Below are 25,187 nucleotides of genomic sequence, written 5' to 3'. Positions count from 1 at the left end.
TGATGATTCCCCTGAAATTCGGCGAAATTGAAAAGTTTTAGATCGTTCTAAAAAAATTATATTCGGCTGTGGTAACCAATTACAATCATTTTTGGTCAATACATATACCACCAAAATTCTACTCACTTTCGAGAAAAAAATTCCTGAAATGTTCCTCGAAATTACATGCGTATATTTAAAAAATCATAACTTCTGGACCGATTGGAGGATTTTAAAGTTTCAAAATGCAAACAACGCGTATTTTGGCGGAGAATACGTAGAAATTCTAAGAAATCCCGAAAAGTTGTTCTGAATGTCTGAAAAAATACATTTGGTGTAATGTCTACTCGTATACCTCGCCTGTGGTGCCACGTTTACATACGCGGCTGTCGATACTCGCTTCATTTGTATTACCGTTGCGCCTGGGGCATAGGGGGACCGCAAGTTCAAGGAAGATTTCAGTCGGAGATTGTTTATGCTAGCCAGAGAAAACGGAGCTGCAAGTGATTCGGACCAGAAGTATCCGCGAGACGTATTCCGACACGTGGGGATCCCGGCCGTGGACCGGGGACACGGAAACGATGAACAAAGTTCGTGGAAATAGATGACCTACTTGGGTTTCCTTGACTATGGCCATTTTTGTACTCCGACAATAGCTCAGCTGCCTCTGACACGTTCCACATACCTGGAGTTGGATGATGAGATTTTTATAGGAATGGTCAGTTGTCGAGATCAGTGCATTTGTAAAAGATAACTCTTCATCGTGTATTTAGAGGGAGTCATCTAGCAAAGTAGAGAAATCAACATTCTTTGTAAATTTCTCATGGAAAAACCATGAAACTTTTCGATACAAGAGTTTCACTCACTTCGTTATTCCTCTTTTGAGGACACGCACAAATTTTTTTAATACAAAATAATACAAAATGTAGGAGTTCGATAACGATAGCTCAACCAAAACGAAAGAATCAAATTTTATTCTACTTAGCAAGGATACAGTTATAGCCCCAATTTAAAAAAATTCAATATCTCAATTTTTAAAAAATTGGTAACGCTTTAAATTTGAAGTATCAATTTTCGAACATTTAAACGTTAGGTTTTGTTATCCGTTCGTTGTAGTTTTGCAATCGTTCCTGTTTTCAGTTGACAACGAGTCATAATCCTCCTGACCCATATGTGGGTCAGCGTACAGGCAATGATTTAATCACAAACTGACCTAGTGTAACTGATTCGATTTGTATACAATGTTCGATAGCTCCCCGTTTTCTTTAATGGGAGATTAACGAGTCAATCTTGTGTCAATTTCTTGAATAGTCTATTGTACGAGGTATTGGAAGAAGTTCCATTAGGTGTACGTCGCATGCAGTTTATGCATGACGGTGCACCGTACCCATTTCACTCGAGTAGCCAGACAGTTCTTGAACCTATTGTCTGGCTCGTTCTCCAGATCCGTGTCCACTGGATTTTTATTCCCGCGCATGGTGCTATTTAGAACCATTTCTCTCGTTCGACACACATCGACGAGTATCGAATCTGAAATTCTAAAAAGAGAAATGAACTGCAAGGGTACAGCAGTAATTTCCAACCGATCCTCGAGTTTGAAATTCTTTTATTTGCAGAAGAGTTCGCGCAGAAAGTGTAGCTTCCTAGTTCACGGTGTTGCGATAATGGTGATTTGTATACGCCAAGATGCATAATCTTGAAACAGATAAAAACCGAGAAATTTGACTAACGGCAGGAAAAAGGGTGCTAAGATTCGAGGAAGGGTTTAAGTATGCAGAAGGTAAAGTATCGGTTGCAGATTATTTCGAAGAAAAAGAAAGAAGAGTCGTAGAGACAAGAAGCATCGGGAAGGGGGGAGGAATATCTAACGAGAAACGGATACAGTCGAGCAGAAATAGACGAATTAACCTATTTGCATCGAGAAGAGGGGGCGCAGAATAATCCGCAGGCGTTAAGTTTCTTGAATAAAATCCCTATCTACATCCATAGAATAATACGCGTTACGCGTTTTAGTGAAAATAAAAATTTTATTATTCGATCGAATGAGTTACCGTGCTGCGCTGGTCTCATTGGCTGATCTGTTGTTCGAACGACAATTTTCCTCGTTTCTGGTTGTCTACGTCAGCGTTGAATAATTCGCAAGTGTCGTATGCGGGGAAAAGCGACATTATCAATTATACAGGCCGATCGTCAACCGATATTCAGATTACTGTCGCGAATGTGTTTTAAAGAGGTCGTTGCTGGCGAATCATTTCGCGCTCGACGCATTCCACTTCTCGATGCAAATGGGTTAAGAGCCCAGAAGAGGCACATAATAGGAATGTTAATGCAGCCGGGCAGAGAAATCACGAATATAAGTGCAGTTTAAGCGAACTTATTTAGCAATTTTACCACCGCCAGAAGCTAATTACAAGTCGATAGTTCGTGTTATTAACCCCCATATTATAGAGGTTTAAATAAATGTTGGTGAAGTATTTACACAAGACTGAGTGGTGTAAAAAAAATGAGAAAAGAAAATGGGGATAAATTGTGAATCAAATCCACGTTTTTTAACGTATATTTTTCCACGTTGTGAAGTTCAGTCGATGCTGATTTCCGCGTTGGATGGTTCGTTTCGTTCTCTGGAGAGACTGAATAATGGGGTTATTTTCCTTGTAAGTGCAAGAGATCGCTGATGTATCGAGTAGGTGGTCGAAGCTAATTAAACCTTCCACGATGAGGAATTTAAATGCTTGTTCCACAGGAAGAATTTCACAGGGAGCGAGCAAGACGGGGGAATTGATTTCTTCGAGGCGCGTGTCCTATCTTCCGAGAGATGTTTGTTTTATCTGGAAGGCGAAAGGGCTGGATTACGCTTGCTCCGTTCGTTTTCGAGGGATGGAGTGCTCCGACGTCGGTGATTTTATTAAAATTTCTCTAGACGACGTCCTAGAATTTTCTCATAATTTCCTTCGCGATCGATCGTAAAACGTTTTAAATAAAAAAGTGGAAACGATCCCTCGTCGGTGTGATTTATACAAAGAATTATTTTGAATTTTCTACGTTTTGATAGAACATGAAAACTAGATTCAGCGAACTTTGATAATAGGATATTTTCAATGCCTAACGATCGACATTGTGGTAACTTTCTGTGTTAATAGAATATTCAAGACGTCAATTAGGAATTAGCGATGCTTGCATATTTCGCTGTAATTGAAGCAATCGCGATAATAACAGGTTGCTTCGTGTTCCCTGGTGTTACGGGCGCCCTCTTAGTAAACATCATTTTTCAACTTCCGTTAGAAGAAAACGCGCAGCTATGGTATGGTCTGGTGCGCGTGCTGGTCATAGTACGGTGCCATAAATTAAAATCACGACGATCCTTTCTTCCATTGTTGAACGCATTATAATCGCCTTGAAACTTTAATAATGGCTTCGTTCCGACCACGGAGACCTACTATGCTAGCCTACTCTGCTAACTGTGATCTTTATTTTCGTTCGCGAACGCGCTTCCCCAATATTTCGAAACACTGAAATACGCGAAAATTACAGCGCCAGCGAGATCGAGGCCGCGACGAAACAGATTTCGATACGTCGTAATTAATAATGAAACAGATCGAATACGTAATGTGTTTCGCTGCAAAAGTGATCTCTCAATTTCCAATATATTCTCACGCTGTCGCGAGCAATACGCTTTCCTTCTGTTCCATTTCAGTGTAATCCAATGCAAAGCAACGGGAGAAATCGTATAATGAATTCGCAACGTCGTTGGAAAAATTGTAACGCGTTCGTATCGAGTATTTTCACTTGTTCGAGCTACTTCGATTCGGCTCAAACATAAAGGCCGTCCACGATTTCATATTTCTCAAATTCGTTGTGGTTTATATTCGTTATTATATATTTTAAACAATAAAACAAACAAATTTCTTCTTTTGTGAAAAAGAAACTAAGAGAAACTGTATATACAGTTACTCTCGCTCGTATTCGAACGTTATAAATGAAAAATAGCCCATTTTTGTATGCATTGAGATATTCAAACCCTAAGTGGATTATTGGGGCCTCTGGAAGTTTAAATTAATAATTATTTAATCTATGTGATCCTCCATTAGTTCATTATTTTTTAAATGCTTTAAAGGAAAGTTGATTTCCATTTACCAATTTGGTAAAAATTAACATTAAGAAAAATAATTTATTTCAGATTGAGAGTCCATTTAAGGGAGTTTAAATAAACTACAAGGTTGTTTTCAAAAAAGTTAAAACTCGAAGAAAGTATAAGAAAGATGCGACCCCCTGCAAGTTTAAATTAACAATTATATATCAAAGTAATTATTTGAAAATTTATGTAATTCTCCATTAGTTCATTTGTTAAATGCTCTGAAGGAAAGTTTTCATTTACCAATTTGGTAAAAATCAACATTAAGAAAAATAATTTAGTTGCGATTGAAGCCCAATTAAGGGTGTTTGAATAAATTACAAGGTTGTCTTCAAACAAGTTAAAACTCGAAGAAAACATAAGCAAGATGCAGCTCTCTGCAAGTTTAAATTAATAATTATTTAATCTATGTAATCCTCAATTAGATATTTTTTAAGTGCTTTAAAGAAAAGATGATTTCCATTTACCAATTTGGTAAAAATCAACATTGAGTAAAACAATTCAGCTGAAATTGAAGTCCATTTAAGGGTGTTTGAATAAATTACAAAGTTGTCTTCAAAAAAGTTAAAATTCAAAGAAAATATAAGAAAGATTCGGCCCTCTGCAAGTTTAAACTAATAATTATTTAATATATGTCAAAGTAATTATTTGAAAATTTATATAATTCTCCATTAGTTCATTTGTTAAATGCTCTAAAGGAAAGTTTTCATTTACCAATTTGGTAAAAATCAACATTAAGTAAAATAATTTAGTTGATTTTGAGAGTCCACTTAAGGGTGTTTGAATAAATTACAAAGTTGTCTTCAAACAAGTTAAAACTCGAAGAAAATATAAGCAAGATGCGGCTCTCTGCAAGTTTAAACTAATATTTACTTAATATATGTCAATATAATTATTTGAAAATTTATGTAATCCAACCATTAGTTCATTATTTATCAAATGCTCTAAAGGAAAGATTTCATTTACCAATTTGGTAAAAATCAACATTAAGTAAAATAATTTAAGCAAAAAGAGTTAAAACTCGAAGAAAATATAAGAAAGATGCGACCCTCTGCAAGTTTAAACTAATATTTATTTAATATATGTCAATATAATTATTTGAAAATTTATGTAATCCTCCATTAGTTCAATATTTGTTAAATGCTTCAAAGGAAAGTTTCCATTTACCAATTTAGTAAATATCAACGTTAAGAAAAATAATTCAGTTGAGATTGAGAGTCCATTTAAGGGTGTTTAAATTACAAGGTTGTCTTCGAAACATAAAGCTCGAAGAAAATGGTAAGAAAGAAAGATAGTTGGAATTAGAAGAGTCCGTTTAATTGAGAGGCATAGGTTTTTCCCCCGAAACGCGACTATCTCCGAGACCACGTTGCGTGTGTCTGGCGTGCATTAATTACGTTAATTGGGGGCGAGATTCAGCGGGGATCGCGTCGGCTCGAAAGTCATAATTTATTAACGCAAATGGATTAGCGACGGCGGAAAAGCGCGCATCGAGCCGGATGGAGGCACGTTGGCCGGCAACTGGCACCCTCGAACGATCATTTCCAACCCCTAGCGTCTATCGACGAGTCTAGTGCAGCATTGTTCGACCCTCTGGATTCTCCGGTATAACCGCGGGAGATTTTTTTCCAGATCGAGCCGGGGTGGCCACCAGAATTCCTGGCTAATTCGAGGAGTGCCGGAACGACGCGGTGCGGAAGGAGAACATCTGTCGATTGCTTCGTTCCACGCCGCGATCGTAAACATTAAAGCCCGGATACCACAACAATAGATATATTTACACGAACGTGCGAGCACACCCTCCATCGGGATATTACGTTCGGGGTAGTGGCTCGGGCCGCAGTTTGAGTGATAAATTGCGTTTCGACGTTAACTTCCGTGTCGATGCGCCCGTTTCATACCCCTACCAACCCCCTCCCGGACTGGTTATTGTTACGAGTGTTATCGCTGTTAACCGTTTAACGAAGGGCGGCGGTGACGCTCGGGCTGTTTTATTTCGCGGCGTTGTTATACTTGAATTATTACGGCGAAAGTGTCGTTGTATGTTTAGGACGAGCCATGTTGTTGTACGAGGTGTTAAAATTGGGAGGGTTGCTCCAAAGAATCGTGTTTCTTGCTAAGTGCACTTATTTCGACATTTTTATTAGGCAGGGCTCCTAAATTTTTTAGACCATAGTTTGTTTTTTTTATTTTATTTTTCTAGTGGTTATAGAATATAATGGAGGGGCTAATATTGGTATAACACAGGGAGATTTAACGCCCTCGATTTATCACTCTATACAATTTTTTTTTTTAAATTGGTGTACGTTTCGAAGAACGTCTAATTTACATTTTGATGAAGCATAATAAGATAATGTAATTAAATTTATTACCCTTTGGTCATCACCGACAGTGTATTACACGAGCAGTGTTTACTGGATCGTACAAAGCAGCTTAATTTCAGCTGTTTAATTGTCTATCGATGCTTCGACCTCATTTTCGGGATCGCTTCGGGGAACCTATTAATTTGTGGGTTATAATCGAAACATAAATCTCTAATTACGCGCACCGATTCTCCAAAAATAATGACCTTCGAACGAGATTAATCTTTACTGGGTTTCGGTGAAATATAAATAACTTGTTAAAGGATTTATATTAATGTAATTTACGTGTTTAATTTTTACACTCGCTAAATTGGTTAGTCACTACTTCAGCAGTTGACGGAACTTTGAATGTTATTTAAAACAATAAGCATCGAGAATGTAAGTGCGTATAAACAGATGTTCAGTTGAATATTTTATTTGGACAAAGCACAAAACACTAATTACCCCTTTCAGATGGCACATGTTGACACAGATGTGTCCATACCGATTCACAGTTAATAATTTTGCAACGTACACTTATAACAGAGCTCCATTTTTTTCCAACTATATTTACAACTTGTCAAAAATCGAAGAAAAGAAAAGAGCAATAGTATCAGACGGTGTAATAAAAAAATTAATTACGTGCGTGGTCACAGTGCATATTACTATAGAAAGCTGAGTCACTTCAATGGTATTAAAACGGAGACCTTAATATAATGAAACGAGTGCTGTATAAATAAAAAAACGGAGACTATAAATACAAAAAAATTGTAAAAGACAGAATGTATACTATTAGAACTTGGTCGATTCGGTTACGCGAACAAGAAAAGCACAGACGAGTGTAAACCACTTGTTAATGCATATTATTGTTAAAGCTAATTTACGAGCGTAAGAAATTAGCTTTGTAATTAGTCTCGTAATTACGTTCGCGTTGAAACTCGGATTTTTTTCTCCGCTTTCGCTTCTTTTTAAAACCGAACCCTCGCGGCCATCCATAATGCATAATGATAAAATAACTTCTGCGTTATCTTTCATGGATACCAACCGACAGTTGCGTCACGTTATTACAATCGTATTTCCGTTTACTCGTAAACGATAAATACAACATTTTCGACGGGAATAACGCGTTTCCGTTATTCGCGTTCCACAATGGAGCGCCGCGTTGCGTCAGAACAGATTTTTAAAATTTATGTTCCCGTTTTCTGTTCCAGCTTTGGAAAGCGGACGGGTGGCAGTGCCAGGAGACCCAACGAATGCTTCGTTCTCGAGCCCTCCGAGATGATCGTCGTAAGTAGAAAAGTTATTTCACTTGGTAAAGTTTCCGAAGTCAACTTTACGACCGCGCTGTAATCCGAATCGCGGAAAAATTCGCGTGTTAGCTGCCAACAGTTACCGAATCCGCCGACAGTTTCTACTTAAAACATGAATGCACCCCATCTGCGAGCTCGGTATTACCCTTGGATGATATTTAAGAAGCTCGTTTAATCGCCATTTTAAGTCTCCGTAAATTCGAATACCATCGTGCATCGGAAAACACTGAAAATTAAATCAAAATTCGTGTTATATTTCGTACCTGATTTCAGAATTTTTATTACTCCATACTGAATTCAGAAATTTGGTGAATTAAAATTTTTTTAGGACCAGGAATTCCCATGCTTCTAATTTATAATTTTTAATTGTTTATTCAAACACTTCGTTTGGACATTTTCCACCCCCAAAGATACATCGAATAAAATCGAAATATCTAAAACATTGCAAATTTTTGAACTTCTTAAATGAAATTTCGACGTTGTAATAATAATATTGATGCTTTTTTTTTTTTTGAAAATCGTGGAAGTAAGTTTTGATAATGGAAAAATTAGGAACTAAAGTATATGCAAACGAATTTCTTTTTTTCCGACCGGTTTGTCCTACATTTACGAACGAACGTACCGCAGACATCCCTTCGTGGCTGCTCCGTTCGCGAACTATTCCGGATATAGTGGCGATATCGCATAATGAAAGACAATGCTGTCCAGACTCGAGACGCAACGTGCTAGACAGTTAATCAATAGTTCCTCTCCTGTTATGTTCGCGTCGAGTTTTCGAGACTGCATCGCTGCACTTCCCGATTCGCTCTGTCTGTTTTGCGATCGCTATTTTCAATTACTCCAGACGAACGTTGAAACGTAATGGAATTGTCGCGTCCGCGGAAGAAAATGAATTCTCTCGATGTAATTTACATACGTACGTGTTAACGTATGCTTTCGATATACGCTCTGAAAAGCTTGGGAATCATCGAAGGGCAGAAATTTTTTATCGATTTTTATATCTAAAAAACGTTACGACTCGATGATATTCAGGTCAAAAATTGGACGAAGTAGCCACGAATCAATTCCATTTCTGTCGAACGACAGATAAGAAATTCCAATATTTATCTGGATCAGGAATTATGTAAATCCAAAGGGACAGAAATCCAGTTCGTATTTTAAAAAACGCAGAAACTCTGAATCCATTGACGATTTAAAACGTGAAATTTAGTATGGAGAAAGTAATTTTGTATCCGGAGTATGTTGAAAATGTTATTCAGTTATTAAAATACAGTATCACGATATTTTGATACGAAGCTCATAAAAATGTAAAAAATTGTTCACATTTTTCAACCGATTGCATAAAAATTTGCCCCGGAGTCGTTTCAGGGTTTTGAATATTTTATTTCATTTCAACTGCGAGTCAACATTTTCGTTCGAAACATTTATACTTTGGAACTTGGAGTAAAAATAAAAATTCAAATCCGGCGAAACGCCACAGCGACGAGTTACGGATATTTTATTTCATATTATATCTTCATTTATATTTTCCATCGACTCGTTACAAGTTAAAAATACGTTTTTGAACTAAGCACGTTATTGTTAATGCTAAGCCGTCGATATAGACGTTCGTTAGTAAACTCCGAACGAATTTGAAGTTTGCAAGATCGCAAACTTCGTGTCTTTATTACGTTAGTGAAGTTCTGCTAATAAGACGACGGGAAATTATATCTCTCGAATAAATTTCGAAACAAGGTGTATATATATATATTCCGGGATCTGTCTGTTTTATTCGTGTTCAGCGACGCTCGAAAATCGTGGAAGCCAATTTTAATTATCCTCCTGCAGTCGCTTTGACATTTGAAATTCACTCGAACTGTTACGAAAGCTCGAAACTGTTTCGAGATTTCCTTGCTCGACGCTAATTATTCCGAGCCGGTAGTAAACGAAACTCGTGGCTCGTGCTGCCATCTGCAACGCGATCGTCTGTTTTACCGACGAGGCAGATTCCAGGATCTATGGATCCCGGCTACTGTTTGACCATCGGATTCCGTTAATACGGTACGCGGGATGGTAATGCTATTCAAAAACTCTTTAAACAAATCTGAATCCGAAGAAGCTGCTTCAATCTCTGTCTTCTATTTTCCATCGTTCACTATAATGTTATCTGAACAATTTAATTCGAAAGGTTTCTGTAAGTATTTTCTAGAAAACTTTTTAAAAACCTATTTACTAAAAATAACATTTCAATTAATATATTTATTTTAAAAAATTATAATAATACATTGTAGTCTTTTCGAGCAAGCGTGTTCTAATGGTTGTTTATTTTTCAGTATAATAAACTAAAATAATCTAAAATTGCAAAATTATTTCAACGTTCGTATTTGGAAATGATTTTTTGGTAAATTGAAACACGAGGATTCGTAGAGATTTTTTTTTTTTAATTCGGAAATTGGACGAAGCAGCCAGGAACGTAAGCCAATGTGATTTCCGTCGGGCGACAGATAACAAATTCCAACATTTCTCAGGATCCGGAAATATTTAGGTCCAAAAGGACAGGAATCCAATCCTGTTAAAACTAAAATAAAAAACGCGGTGACTTTGGCTATGAATCATCTGGTTGCAGTCTAAAACTCACGGAAACTCGTTATCGACTGACAACCCAGCAACGATAAGACGTTCCAAAGCCGATCAATGAAACTGTCCAAGTGACTCGATTCTGGCAACGATTCCTGGAACGTCCTGGTGAAAAATATTTTCGCGCGGAACGAACGACCGTCTGCGAAACCCGCCGTGAAAAGGGGGAATGCGGATGATTTTTATGAATGGAGGCAAAAAACCGGAGGATTTTTTTAAACAAACGACAGAGGAACGTGCAACTGCAGAATGCACCACGGATTACGCAACGCGTTGTCGTTGTTTCTGGTGTACGTGTGTGTACGGTCTCCGCTCGTTTCCTGTTCTTGTCCGTTTCGGTATTTTTCTAGCATTATCTTAGTTTCTTGGTGGACAACGTACCATTATGCGTCGACGTCGCGTTAATTGTCTTCGTTCGGTGATTGTTTTATAGAAATTAATTGCGTCTACCCTTCCATTCTTGAACTCTTAAAAAGTTACGGAAACAAGTATTTTTAAATGACTAGTAATCAGCTTACAAAAATAATTTAATATTTTTTGGTCTATAAGAATAATTTGATTTTAGACCAGAAACATATTTTAACTATTTCTGATTGGAAAAATATATGGTATTTTATAAATAGGAGATTTTTATATAGAATCGTAAAATAGCAAATAAAACACCGGTACTTAACAGTGAATTAACTATTTCTGTTTGGAAAAATATATGGTATTTTATAAATAGGAGATTTTTATATAGAATCATAAAATAGCAAATAAAACACCGGTACTTAACAGTGAATTAACTATTTCTGATTGGAAAAATATATGGTATTTTATAAATAGGAAACTTTTATGTAGAATCATAAAACAACGGACAACAGTGCTATAAGCTTCTTAAATCATTTTTTTTTTTAGTAAAACTACAATGCATTTCATTGAGGACTTAGATTAGTTCCTGTAAAAAGATTACGGGTTTTCTAAACGTCCTCTAAATAAAACGACGGTACTTAACAGTGAAAACAGTAATTTAAACGATAAGGTTCCCATGACTAATCGACACTAATTTTGCATCTGCTAGTGATGCAAGGACGCGTTTCGTACTATGTTTCTCAATTGGAAACGTCGGTGTATACGTCATACATTCATGAATTATTGATGACTCACGACGTTACAATTGCATTGTACCTGATAACAAATTATCAGTTAATAATTCAATAAAGTGTTTTCCGATAACGCGACTCCTAACATCGCAGATGGATAAAATTCTTATCTGGATACAAATTTCGAACAACAAATAAGACGTTAACAACCGTTTAAATAATATATTTCGTAATAAAAAAATAATAAATTATTTAAAAATTTCAAAATTTTTGAGAGACAAAACACCTCAAATTCGATGCATTTCTCGTAATCTATTTGGATATACACATTCGACGGGCACGTGATGTCTTTCTACCGGGTGTCATACGATGTTTGCATTCCCATCGTGCTGTCGGTGGCGATAAATCTTTGATTCGTTGACTGACAGTGATCTTAAGCCTCGAATAGGAGCAGGAGAAAATGTGTGCGGGGTAGATGCAGAGAATATTATAGTGGATTTACGGCTTTGCTCGAAGTAATTCGTCCGCTCGATATCTCTTAGATTTAGCTTCCAGTGACGGATTACGCGGAAATCCATTCAGGTTCTATGTCGGAGCTGTCCTGCGAACTGTGTAATTCGGGCGCGATGATCACCGAACGCGAATCGAATCCACGTTTTCGTCGGAAAGAACCGTCAAGGAGAATAATAATTATCAATCGCACGCTCCGTTTCGCCTTAATTATCGTTACGACGGGGCCAGCGAGTTCTCCTTGCAACTCGTTCCCCGGGCATCAATTAGTCGTCGCGCAAAGCGTTGCATTTATTTCGTTTTCATTTAATCGCTCTTTAATCCGTCCGCTCGGCGCTCGCGTTTCGCGTCGGATATTCGTGTCCATCGGGGGCTCGGTGCTTTTTACAAAAATCGATGGAAATTGATATCGAGGGGGATATTTAAAGCTGCGTCCCCACTGGGTCGGCACGGCTCGGCATTTGCCGATAGCTGCGTCCCCACTGGGTCGGCACGGCTCGGCATTTGCCGATCGGCACTGCCGATCGGCACAGCGTTCGGCAAAAGGCGGCACAAGGCGGCACGGCCGTGCCACTGCTTTGCACCGCGGAAAAGCCATTTCAGTACACAAAAAATGTACAGTGACGACGAAATAATAACTGGTGCTGCTGCAGTTATAGTAATAGCAAATGCAAAAAAAATGCCTAAAAAACGAAGATTTTGGATGCGTCCGAGTTTACGTAGCAGAAGAATATATAGTGCCAGTGATATGATGAAAGATTTAATTTTGGACGACGTAAACGCAATCAATCTGGAATACAGGTGTAACGGTGGCTTTAAAAATTTTTTCCGCATGTCCTCTACTGAATTTGAACAATTGCTAAATTTAATCGGGTCAAAAATTGCTGCGAAGGACACAAATTTTAGGGAAGCAATCCCTGCAAAAGTGCGTCTTGGTGTGACATTACGATTTTTGGCAACAGGGGATTCATATCACTCCCTTATGTACTTATTTAAAATTTCAAAACAAACAATTTCAAAAATCATTCCAAAAGTATGTGAAGCTCTCATTGATGTACTTCAAGATTATATAAAAGTAAGTATTGCTGGATCACGTTAGTTATAATATTAAATAATTAATCCTATTTTTTATATTAGATTTATTACTATTATTTACAATACAATACATAATTTATTTTACTAGATTCTATCCTATATTTATGAAGTGTCAAAATTATGTTCTATATTTTGTGCAGGTGTATGAGTGGAGGTGTATGCGGGTGTATGAATGGAGGTGTATGTGGGTGTATGAGTGGAGGGGTATGTGGGTGTATGAATGGAGGTGTATGTGGGTGTATGAGTGGAGGTGTATGTGGGTGTATGAATGGAGGTGTATGGGGGTGTATGAGTGGAGGGGTATGTGGGTGTATGAATGGAGGGGTATGTGGGTGTAAAAACAATTAATCTTTTCATTGCCGTTAAGAAACTTGTTACTGTTATTGTTACTTATTACTTGTTAAGATCACCTTAATTTTTTTTGTAAAATTGTATTTTTTTGGTCATAAATCGATGCATCTTTGTATCCTCTTAAAAAAAGTATAGAGGCCTTAAGTCGAAAATTGAATAGTTTAGGAGTTATTAATTTTGTCCCGAACTCCCATATACTTGTCACACTGTGCGACGTTTGGCCTTGAAGACCGTACCACCCGCGGAACAATATAGCCCTTCGCTGGTCAACTCGGGCCTAGCGCTTTCGTTTCGACAAAGCACTAAATTATTTTACAACAAAATTTGCCAGATGCGGAATATTCGAGGACTTTCGCGACGAAGTAACGGTTCCACATCTGGCAACATAAAAAAGCGTAAAAACCTGAGCTAATCAAACGGAACACTGACTTCGTCGACTAGTGCAGGGGATGAACAGTTAGTGGGGGTTGCGGAAAATTCCGTCGTTGAATGGAACGAAAGGCTATCGACTATGCAAAAATATGGGCACGAGGAAAAAATCTTTCGCCTATGACCATATTTGGTTACAAGACGGGGCTTTATGGCCCTGCCTGGGCCTTTCAGAACTGGAGGTAGCAATCGTCGCGCTGTGAAATTTTCCGTTCGATCGCGAAAGAATACCAATTTGTTGATGGAGGCTTTGTTAAAAAGTTATTAATGTTTAAAGTTCCTGTATCTTTGTATCTCGATGATGGTTTTGGAACGAAATTGACATGAAACTTTCGTGCTCTCGTGTCTTGGCACGATCTCTTTTGATGGTTACCGACATCGTGCCGATCGACTCGTCGGCATGCCGTTCGGCTTTTCAAGCCATGCTATCCAAGACGATGCAGTGTTTGGCTTTGCCGAGAAGTACTTAGGGTGCCGATCGGCCGTGCTAGATGACAGATGCGGACGCAGTGTAGACGCAATTCTCGGCTTTTGCCGATCGGCCGTGCCGAACGGCAAATGCCGACCCAGTGGGGACGCGGCTTTATGCTCTAAAATTGCGAAACTTTATACGCGCGCGGACGTCAAACGAAAATAATATTGGTGTTTTTCTGGTACTGAAATTTTCCACCCTCTGACGTCAGAATTTGTTCGACATTCAATAATCCGGATGTAACTTTACAATGGCGCTCGATCCACGTATTATTCCCACGTTTATTCCCGACACTTGTTTCATTCTTATCGATAATATTATTGAAAACTTTACAGACAGTAGGTTTGGAGCTACGGTCACCAATGACCACCAGTGGCAGCCGACCAGTTAAGCTTATTTAACCACACTCGATTAAATTTTCGGGATTTCTATGGCCATCAGCGTGTAGTAGATCAATATCGTGCTACATTAATTATCACTCTTGGCAATTTAGGCGCGTCTTAGAAAAATTTGAAATAGGGGTGGCACGCAATGGGTGGAATAACTTTCGAAATTTTTAATATTTATATACTTTCTAATTCGTCTTAGAGGCATAGGGATCGTGGATCGTATTTTGAGTGTTTTTTTTTTGTAAATAGTGTTTCGATAATTTAAGGGATGAAAATTTGTTCGTCGAAACGGGAGGAAACGGGTCAAAATTTCGACTGTCTGGACGAGTACGGTGCTCGTATGCATTTATCGAAAGCGGTTCAATGTGTTCCACGGGAAATATTTCTGGAAAAACTGCAGGCGGTAAGGGTGGCGATCGATCCGTGACGTCAGAACCGTTCTTTCTCCTCGATTCGCATCAGATTTCCTCTCGTAATTCCAGCGGACGTTTTCCATCGGCACGACCGTGTCCCGCGAATGATATCGAAGTATAGCAGGACAATTCAGACATCGGGAAAAGAATTTTCTTCCCCGTCTCGAGGGCAGAAGGGGGTGGAAAAATATTGGCGCGACTATAGTCCCGTTGCGTTGCCGTGAAATACAGGGTGTGTTGTCAATAATTCAAGCAAAATCTTACTGTTTATTTTGGGGAAGATCCACTCTCGACATGTTCTCAAATTGCAACAAACGAATCGAATATTTGGTAGATATTACAGCTAGGAAGGTAATTTTTATTTAAAGAAATTTTAACTTTAATTTAAAAAAAATTTGAGACTGTTAAGATATAAGTATGTATAATATTAGAAAGAACTATTTCAGTTTTGTTTTAATCAACTCAGTTGGTCTCCATAATCTGCAATAATTAGTCGAAAGGTTGTGGTTTGTTGCAACGTAATTATGCAAACAGACTCATAGATTTATTAGTTAGTTCTAATACACAATTTAAGACTGTTAAGATATAAGTATGTATAGGGTTATCCAAATTGAGTGTCGCATCTTTAAATTGAAATAAAACACAAACTGTTTGAGATATTTCAGGTTTCTTTATTTTAATATAAAGTCCACCTCGAAACATTAATCGTGAAACACAATATCATTCAAATGACCGACTAGGCTTTTTTTCACGAGCTCGACTCTTTTCCCCAATTGTCTATTACACTATTACATAATTGGGGTTCTATTTCATTAATGGCGGCTATAATATTGTTTTTTTAGCTCCACGTTGATACGTATCACGTGTTACATTACAAACTGAACAGTCTCTTTGAATTTATCCACAATTCGACGAATTGTTTTGTCAGAAGGTTGCTTATTTGGACCAAGAATTTCACGAAGTGCACGAAAATAAACGTTTCTAATAATTTTCAACAATTTGTGCACGTCGTTGCACAGTGTAGCGTTCCATCATGATTTGTTTATGCTTAGTGATGGCGTGTGTGAAATATAACAAAGAACAATCAAACCGTTTAGTAGTCCCATCTGTTGAAAGATGTGACACTCAATTTGGATAACCCTATATAACGGTAGAAACAACTATTTCAGTTTTGTTTTTATCCATTCGGTTGGTCTCCATGATCTGCAATAATTAGTCGAAAGGTTGTGGTTTGTTGCAACGTAATTATGCAAACAGACTCATAGATTTATTAGTTAGTTCTAATACACAATTTAAGACTGTTAAGATATAAGTATGTATAGGGTTATCCAAATTGAGTGTCGCATCTTTAAATTGAAATAAAACACAAACTGTTTGAGATATTTCAGGTTTCTTTATTTTAATATAAAGTCCACCTCGAAACATTAATCGTGAAACACAATATCATTCAAATGACCGACTAGGCTTTTTTTCACGAGCTCGACTCTTTTCCCCAATTGTCTATTACACTATTACATAATTGGGGTCCTATTTCATTAATGGTGGCTATAATATTGTTTTTTTAGCTCCACGTTGATACGTATCACGTGTTACATTACAAACTGAACAGTCTCTTTGAATTTATCCACAATTCGACGAATTGTTTTGTCAGAAGGTTGCTTATTTGGACCAAGAATTTCACGAAGTGCACGAAAATAAACGTTTCTAATAATTTTCAATAATTTGTGCACGTCGTTGCACAGTGTAGCGTTCCATCATGATTTGTTTATGCTTAGTGATGGCGTGTGTGAAATATAACAAAGAACAATCAAACCGTTTAGTAGTCCCATCTGTTGAAAGATGTGACACTCAATTTGGATAACCCTATATAACGGTAGAAACAACTATTTCAGTTTTGTTTTTATCCATTCGGTTGGTCTCCATGATCTGCAATAATTAGTCGAAAGGTTGTGGTTTGTTGCAACGTAATTATGCAAACAGACTCATAGATTTATTAGTTAGTTCTAATACACAATTTAAGACTGTTAAGATATAAGTATGTATAGGGTTATCCAAATTGAGTGTCGCATCTTTAAATTGAAATAAAACACAAACTGTTTGAGATATTTCAGGTTTCTTTATTTTAATATAAAGTCCACCTCGAAACATTAATCGTGAAACACAATATCATTCAAATGACCGACTAGGCTTTTTTTCACGAGCTCGACTCTTTTCCCCAATTGTCTATTACACTATTACATAATTGGGGTTCTATTTCATTAATGGCGGCTATAATATTGTTTTTTTAGCTCCACGTTGATACGTATCACGTGTTACATTACAAACTGAACAGTCTCTTTGAATTTATCCACAATTCGACGAATTGTTTTGTCAGAAGGTTGCTTATTTGGACCAAGAATTTCACGAAGTGCACGAAAATAAACGTTTCTAATAATTTTCAACAATTTGTGCACGTCGTTGCACAGTGTAGCGTTCCATCATGATTTGTTTATGCTTAGTGATGGCGTGTGTGAAATATAACAAAGAACAATCAAACCGTTTAGTAGTCCCATCTGTTGAAAGATGTGACACTCAATTTGGATAACCCTATATAACGGTAGAAACAACTATTTCAGTTTTATTTTTATCCATTCGGTTGGTCTCCATGATCTGCAATAATTAGTCGAAAGGTTGTGGTTTGTTGCAACGTAATTATGCAAACAGACTCATAGATTTATTAGTTAGTTCTAATACACAATTTAAGACTGTTAAGATGTAAGTATGTATAACGGTAGAAAGAACTATTTCAGTTCTGTTTTTATTGACTCACTTGGTCTCCATAATCTGCAATAATTAATCGAAAGGTTGTGGTTTGTTGCAACGTAATTATGCAAGCTGACTCATAGGTTTATTAGTTCTAATACACCCTGTATATCGTGGGGTTGCACGCAGCCCTGGGCGTATCTGCGACCCGTGGTACGAATTGGACGTCTGACCTTTGAACTTCCTTTTTCTCTAACCTTTCGATCTGCCATAGCTCGCTCCTTCCTTCACGTATTTCCTCCAACGTGACTTTATCTTGATCTCCCCGTCTCGATCCGAATCCGAATAATCTTTATTTATATTCTTCGTTTTTTTTTATCAACTTCCTCATAGATTCTCCAGACACTCAATTTTGAAGTAATTAAGCACAGGACAGTTTCTATTTTTATATCATATCGCGGCGATTTTTAATTGTGCTTTCGTTACCAGTACTTTTCAAAGGAATACCTTCCAGCGTTGGTCCAGCATGCGCAGAAATTTTATTTCCCCTCGACTCGCGAAAATGGCATTGTTTCACCTATTTTTAGCGAATCCGTTGCCGCTCTGGAAAACATTTTTCGTACGGATATACGCATTATCATAGTTGGGGAATTCTGGCAGATTAAAGCGACGTCCGCGGTACCCGGGATTCTCCAACTATGTTTTCCCATCTCGTCGGACTTTATGCTAGGTTATTACGCGGAGCCTCGTCGGCACTAGCCTTAAATGAAAATGAATCATTCCCCGCGAACTCCACCTGCGAATAATAACGCTGTGCAAACGCTGGTCGGCGAGCATCGGAACGCTCGGGGATGAAAAATGCAAAGAGGGGCTCTCGCTAATCTTCCTACGCGATTTACTTTCGCGCTTTTCGGGACTACCTGTCAGAGGGGGGAAGGAGGGGAAATAGTACTTTTCAAAGAACCGTCGGGGGTTTTTTTTTTTGCAATGCTGAATGAATCGAGTGTCCCGCGCTTTCCAAGCGTCTTTCGTTTCTATCCGCGAATTGAGCACGAACCTTTGTGCATTTACGCTATTAACTCATTAACGAGTTAACGCGTTAACTACTAAGCACACACGAGTCAACTCGTGGCTGACAACATGTCATTGGACGACACCTACGAGCTCGTAAAGGCGAACTTGTTCTTCGCGCAAACATCGACATAACAGGTTTAAAGATTCAATGATACTTTAAGCTTTCATCATTTTATCAATTTGCAACATAAATTAATTATCTTGGTACGGGCGATAACTGTAAACCTACCGAATAAAAATATTTTTGATTTGTTTGATTCAGTCAACCTTGAGAGCTGCAACATTACATGTTAATAACAACATTAAAAGTTAATAAAAATTAATAAAAAAATTATTTTGTATTCCCAAAGGATAGCTAAGTAAACTGCAAAAAAGAATCGTAACGTCAGATGTATCATTTCCTTAAAAAAAATTAAGAAAAATGGTTCAATTTTCTATCATTCACATGAGTTCTCCCCCTTAAGAATAAATTATTTTAACACTGTACTATTGGGGGAAAAAATTCACAGTTTTCTTGGAATATAATTTTATTCGATGAAAAGCATTTTCACGTCTCTGTTTTTGAAATGCTTACTTGTTGGAAGGTTTGTCACAATGCTAGCAATTGGAGAGATTTCCATCGATCATTCTTTATCTATTAGGAATTTATTTGCATGATTCTTCATTCCTGATGACGAATGGATACCTTGAAAACGATTCACTCGACTTGTAGCATTTTATTGCTTCTTAAAATCGTTTAAATTATTTTTTTCTTTCTGTAAACACTACAAGTTAGTTTCTCTAACAAGGGGAGGTCCTGTCAACTTGTGATTTGAATCAAATTTGATAGAGTTGGAGGGGCTGATGTCCAAATGTAATCTGTAAAATACCAGACGTTTATGGCCAGCCATTTTTGAAAAAAATGACTTTTAAGTTCAAAATTTCCATAGTTTAAGATTTGAGTTTTTTGTAACGGGGTAGATGCATATGTATCGTGTAGTTTAAAAGCGTTTTCAACAATCGTTGTAGCCGTGAAATTAACGTCGAAGAATTCGAATTCGACATTCTACTCGTAAGCAGGTTTTTCTAATAAACTATTTTCCTGCAAACACCGAGAATAAATACTTTTGTAATATTAGAATTACCACTATTTTTATATAACAAACAAGCGATGTCCAAATACGTAGCGTAATGAAAAGTGAAGGTAAAGCTTAGACCAAATAAGTAGGAACTTCTGTAAAATATTGTTTTTATCCAACATGTACACTAATGTAATTGTTATTGTATCTTGTTACCAAATGTAATGTCTAATAAATTATTTAATATATTATTTAAAATGGAATGGAAGAATTCGACCAGAAAAACCGGGGTTCGTATCTCCAGAATTAAGTGCATTTTTTCTTTTTTTTTTCGCTTATTTTTTAATTTTAATTTTTAATATTATGAAAATCGTTGGCTGTTACAAATAAATAAAATACATTTTTCAAAAATAATAGATAGGTATCAGATTGCAATTTTCCTGACTTTGTGCAAGTAATGTGTACATTGCCTGATTCCTCTTCTTGTTTTTGAACATCTGCAAAAGTTCCGCCAACTTCTTGCAGACACAAAAATATTTTTGGCAAAAGTTTTCCCGAATAAGTTAACGCATACTGCGCTGTATGTCATAAAAAAGAAATATTTTTGTAATGCGAATGAAATATGTTTTCCACACGATCTAAAAAATAGAAAATGCTGTACAAAACAAGCATTTATAACATGCGCTTGGTGTATTGAACCATTTTGTTTTTCTTGCTTTTATGATAAAAATCATTCAATGCATTGTGAAACTCGTACGAAATAATTATCTAGTTTTTGTATTTATTTATACGTGAGATGTAAATATATCTGAGAATATCTGTGTGTAAATAAACATTTATAACCATAGTAGTATTTTATTTATTTGTAACAGTCAAGTATTTTCATAATATTAAAAATTAAAATTAAAAAATAAGCGAAAAAAAGAAAAAAATAAACAAAATGCACTAATTCTGGGGAAACGAACCTCAGTCTTTCGAGTTGAATTCTTTAACGTTAACTCCACAGCTACCACGACTATTAAAAACGCTTTTAAAGTACACGGTATAAAATTCGGTTATAAAAAACTCGAATCTTTGGTTAAAGCCATTGATGGTACGACAAAAATTTATTGAGCTTTTGTGTTCCCCTCGTCGAGACCTGAAATTAAAAAAAATAACAAATTCGATCCGACAACTTGGAAATTTTAAACTTTAAAGTCATTTTTCTCAAAAATGGCTGGCCATAAACGTCTAGTATTTTACAGATTACATTTGGACATCAGCCCCTACAATTCTGCCAAATTTGGTACAAATCCCCTCCCCTAACAAATATTAAAATTGAAAAATTATTATAATTAATAACAAATACTTCTAATAATATTCATTTTATTATAAATGTTATTATTGGAGGTAAATTTGAATATAAAATTATAATCAATGTAAGATTATAATGGGAATACAAAAGGATTACACCGAACAACGGAGTTTTACACGACCATTGTTATTTTTCGTCGATCAGTACGCGATATTTGTATTATTTAAAACGTTTACAGACCATCGAAATTTTCGTTCTCATGTTACGAATAGGCTATTATAAATTGCCTTGTCGCGGAATTCGGTTAGAGTTCGGAAACTGTCGGCCGGTCGTGGAAAATTCGTGCACGAATAAATCCATGTAAATTGCTTCGCACAATGAGGATCCGCTTATAATTATTCCTCATTAATATCATGACGTCAAGAGCGTTTCGCTTCTGAAGTGTTTATAACAGGCTGTTGATTTAATTCCGACATTCTGTCCGAGGAGATGCCTCGGATGCAAATGAAAGATGTTTTTTTCGCAGATTATGCGCGGGCGGGGGCGTGTCGGGCGCTGGAATAGATTTTTAATTAAAATCGAACGCGAGTGAAAGAATTACCCTGTAAAACAATCTTCGCAAAACAGAAGATAAAATAAATTGGGATAAAAAAATAAGAAAAACTGTGTTATCAGCAGAGCGGGGCAAATTTTATTTCCCAAACGACGAATAAAAATTCGTGCACGATTCCTGGGAAGTTTGCTTTTGTTTAAAGAGTACGAGGCCCCTCGAATGTTGTTTGCTACCCGAAATACGCGAGAAATGGAATTTGGTAAACAGACATTTCTGAAAAAATCAATGGACGAAAATACGTTCACCTTATTTTCCACGAGCCCTAAATAGTTTATGCCCGTAAATAGTAACGTTGCTGGAACGAACGTGCCGGCATAAGACTTATTCATCGTGAGTCACGAGACGTTTCGCCTTATCAGAAAAATCCGGGTGACATATTTTATTGTCACGCTGGAAATAATGCGATTTATTAAATGGGGCACATCCGCTGGACATTCAATACCTTGGACTGCATCAGCGGTTGATTCATAGCAAGTTGTTGCCTCGATTTAGGTACGCGTTCTTTGTCGAAGAGCGGACTGACTCATCCCAGACGGAAACACAAGTTTTTCAAAAAAATTCTTTCCTCCGTTTCTGTACAAATTGCTCGCGAAAATATTCGAAACGCCTCCAAACGGGGGAAAATTTTATCCTAATAAACACTACCGAGCATGACGTACAGCAATTCGTGACGTTCGTTCGTTGTCCAAAATTTGCATCTAAATAAGAATTCTGTTCTGTTATCTATTCTGTCACACGGAATACATCAATAATAGTAGTTATCTGTTTGACGTCGTGATTTAGAAACGATGATTTTTTTTTTACGCAGCAATTCGAGAATGTATAATTTATAAACACGGAGCTTCCGCAAAAAGCTGCAGGTTTTACGTTCCTGGATCAAAGCGTGTATTTTGTTTGCCAACAATTTAAAACGCAAGCATTCGGATACTTTCGCGAGCGGATAGAGTGTCTCGCGCGAAACGGAAGTGCAATAAATAGAAACCGTACGGCGCGGCGATTACGCGAGAGCAAACGGCAAACACTACGATTAATTGGACTTGTTGATCGGTAAACTGCGGATTAATGAAAATTTCAAAGCGGGGGATATCAAAGCTCCTCTCGTGGGCGAGTTAAACTCGCTCGAACATGCATATTTAAATGGGGTGAGGGAGGGGGAGGGGGACCGTTCTCGTCTGGAAACGAAAACGCGCGAGGCGCCGCTTTTCGATTGGAAGTGGAGTGAATCGAATGGCGAGCGGTCGTTCAAAGCGACGTAAACGCGATGAAGTCGTCGTAAATCTGCAGTACCACTCTTAATTATTCCAACGACTTCGCGTGCCTGGGAAGCACGAGGATTGTAGAGAGTGTCTGCGAACTAATAGCTCGAAAAGGATTGAATAAAATAGAAAGAGACAGGTGGATAATAAATTAAATTCCTACGATTTCGTCGTCAAAATTCGAACGTCATCGAAAATTACAACGTAGGATGATCTTAGGTAAACATCGATTTCGAGTGTTAAAATTTACTCGCGGTAATCATAGGTGCAACTTCCGGAGTCGTAACCAGCGTGTTCACAATGTTCCCACATTTCACGCATGAAACGCTGCACCCACTCCTCTCGTCCTTTGTCCCCGCTGTAATTTACATTGCAGAAAAGCGTTGCTTCGGAATATTTCAGATTACATTATCGCCGGTACGACGAATTAATAACGCGACGCGAAAACTTAAAATTCCATGTCGCGTTCCGTGCTCTTGAAACGGCCGCGAAATTCACGCGAAGTCGTAGGTTTGATGTGCAAATGTATTCTGCGCGCGGTAAAAATTATATACGTGCGTATTCGTCCTCCATAAATTGTCAGTATCGATCTATCGAAAAATTTGCACGAAAAAATATCGCCGTATATTTTCGTCGATTTGGCCGTAATATTTGTTACAATTTTCCGTTCGGTATTTTGTGTCTTTATATGGATTCCATGATATTGATATGTCGATATTCTTATGTCGATTTTGACGTATTGGCATGTCGATATCCCTGTATCGATTCGTCGATATCCTTCTATAGGTTCGACGTATCGATGCTAGATACGAACAGACTAATTTGTGCACTGATTATTTGGCGTTCCTCTGGCCTACGAATCTGGTGCAAATTCAGAAATACAGTGACCAATTAGAAGTGGCTCACTGTAAATTGGAAGTGACCCACTGTAAATTGCAAGTGACCCACTGTAAATGGCAAATGGCCCATTGCAAATTAAAGGGGACCCACTGCAAACTATAAGTGGCCCACTGCAAGTTGCAAATGACCCATTGTAAACTTCAAGTGATCCACTTTAAACTGTAAGTGATCTACTATAAATTGCAAGTGACCCACTGTAAATGGCAACTGACCCATTGTAAATTGGAGGGATCCACTGCAAGTGGCAAATGACCCATTGTAAACTTCAAGTGATTCACTTTAAACTATCAGTGGCCCACTGTAAATTGCAAGTGACCCACTGCAAATGGCAAATAATCCACTGTAAATTGCAAGTGATCCACTGTAAATGGCAAATAACCCATTGTAAATTGAGGAGACCCATTGCAAACTATAAGTGGCGCATTGTAAATTGCAAGTGACTCACTGTAAATGGCAAATAACCCACTGTAAATGGCAAATAACCCATTGTAAATTCAGGAGACCCATTGCAAACTATAAGTGGCCCACTGCAAATGGCAAATGACCCATTGTAAACTTCAAGTGGTCCATTTTAAACTATAAGTGGCCCACTGTAAATTGCAAGTGACCCAGTGTAAATAGCAAATGAGCCATTGTAAATTGAAGGGACCTACTGCAAACTATAAGTGACCCACTGCAAGTTGCAAATGACCCATTGTAAATTTCAAGTGATCCACTTTAAACTGTAAGCGATCTATTATAAATTGCAAGTGACCCACTGTAAATGGCAACTGACCCATTGTAAATTGGAGGGATCCACTGCAAACTATAAGTGGACCACTGCAAGTGGCAAATGACCCATTGTAAATTTCAAGTGATCCACTTTAAACTGTAAGCGATCTATTATAAATTGCAAGTGACCCACTGTAAATGGCAACTGACCCATTGTAAATTGGAGGGATCCACTGCAAACTATAAGTGGACCACTGCAAGTGGCAAATGACCCATTGTAAACTTTAAGTGATTCACTTTAAACTATCTGTAGCCCACTGTAAATTGCAAGTGACCCACTGCAAATGGCAAATAACACACTGTAAATTGCAAGTGACCCACTGTAAATGGCAAATAACCCATTCCAAATTGAAGAGACC

General features: G+C 37.5%; 1 protein-coding gene across 1 annotated transcript in view; it reads left to right on the top strand.

Moving 5' to 3' along the window:
• LOC122395020 (rap guanine nucleotide exchange factor 6-like) overlaps window positions 1-25,187 on the top strand; it is a 256,702-nt gene that overhangs the window by 184,931 nt on the left and 46,584 nt on the right. The window contains 1 exon segment of the mRNA XM_043392297.1: window positions 7,665-7,740. Coding sequence (XP_043248232.1) covers window positions 7,665-7,740 — 76 coding nt within the window.

Source organism: Colletes gigas, unplaced genomic scaffold (assembly GCF_013123115.1).
Source record: "Colletes gigas isolate AHSC1104 unplaced genomic scaffold, ASM1312311v1 Colletes_gigas_Sc00001, whole genome shotgun sequence".
NCBI lineage: Eukaryota > Metazoa > Arthropoda > Insecta > Hymenoptera > Colletidae > Colletes > Colletes gigas.
The sequence above is the reverse complement of the archived record's forward strand: the minus strand, read 5'-3'. Positions and strand labels throughout refer to the sequence as shown.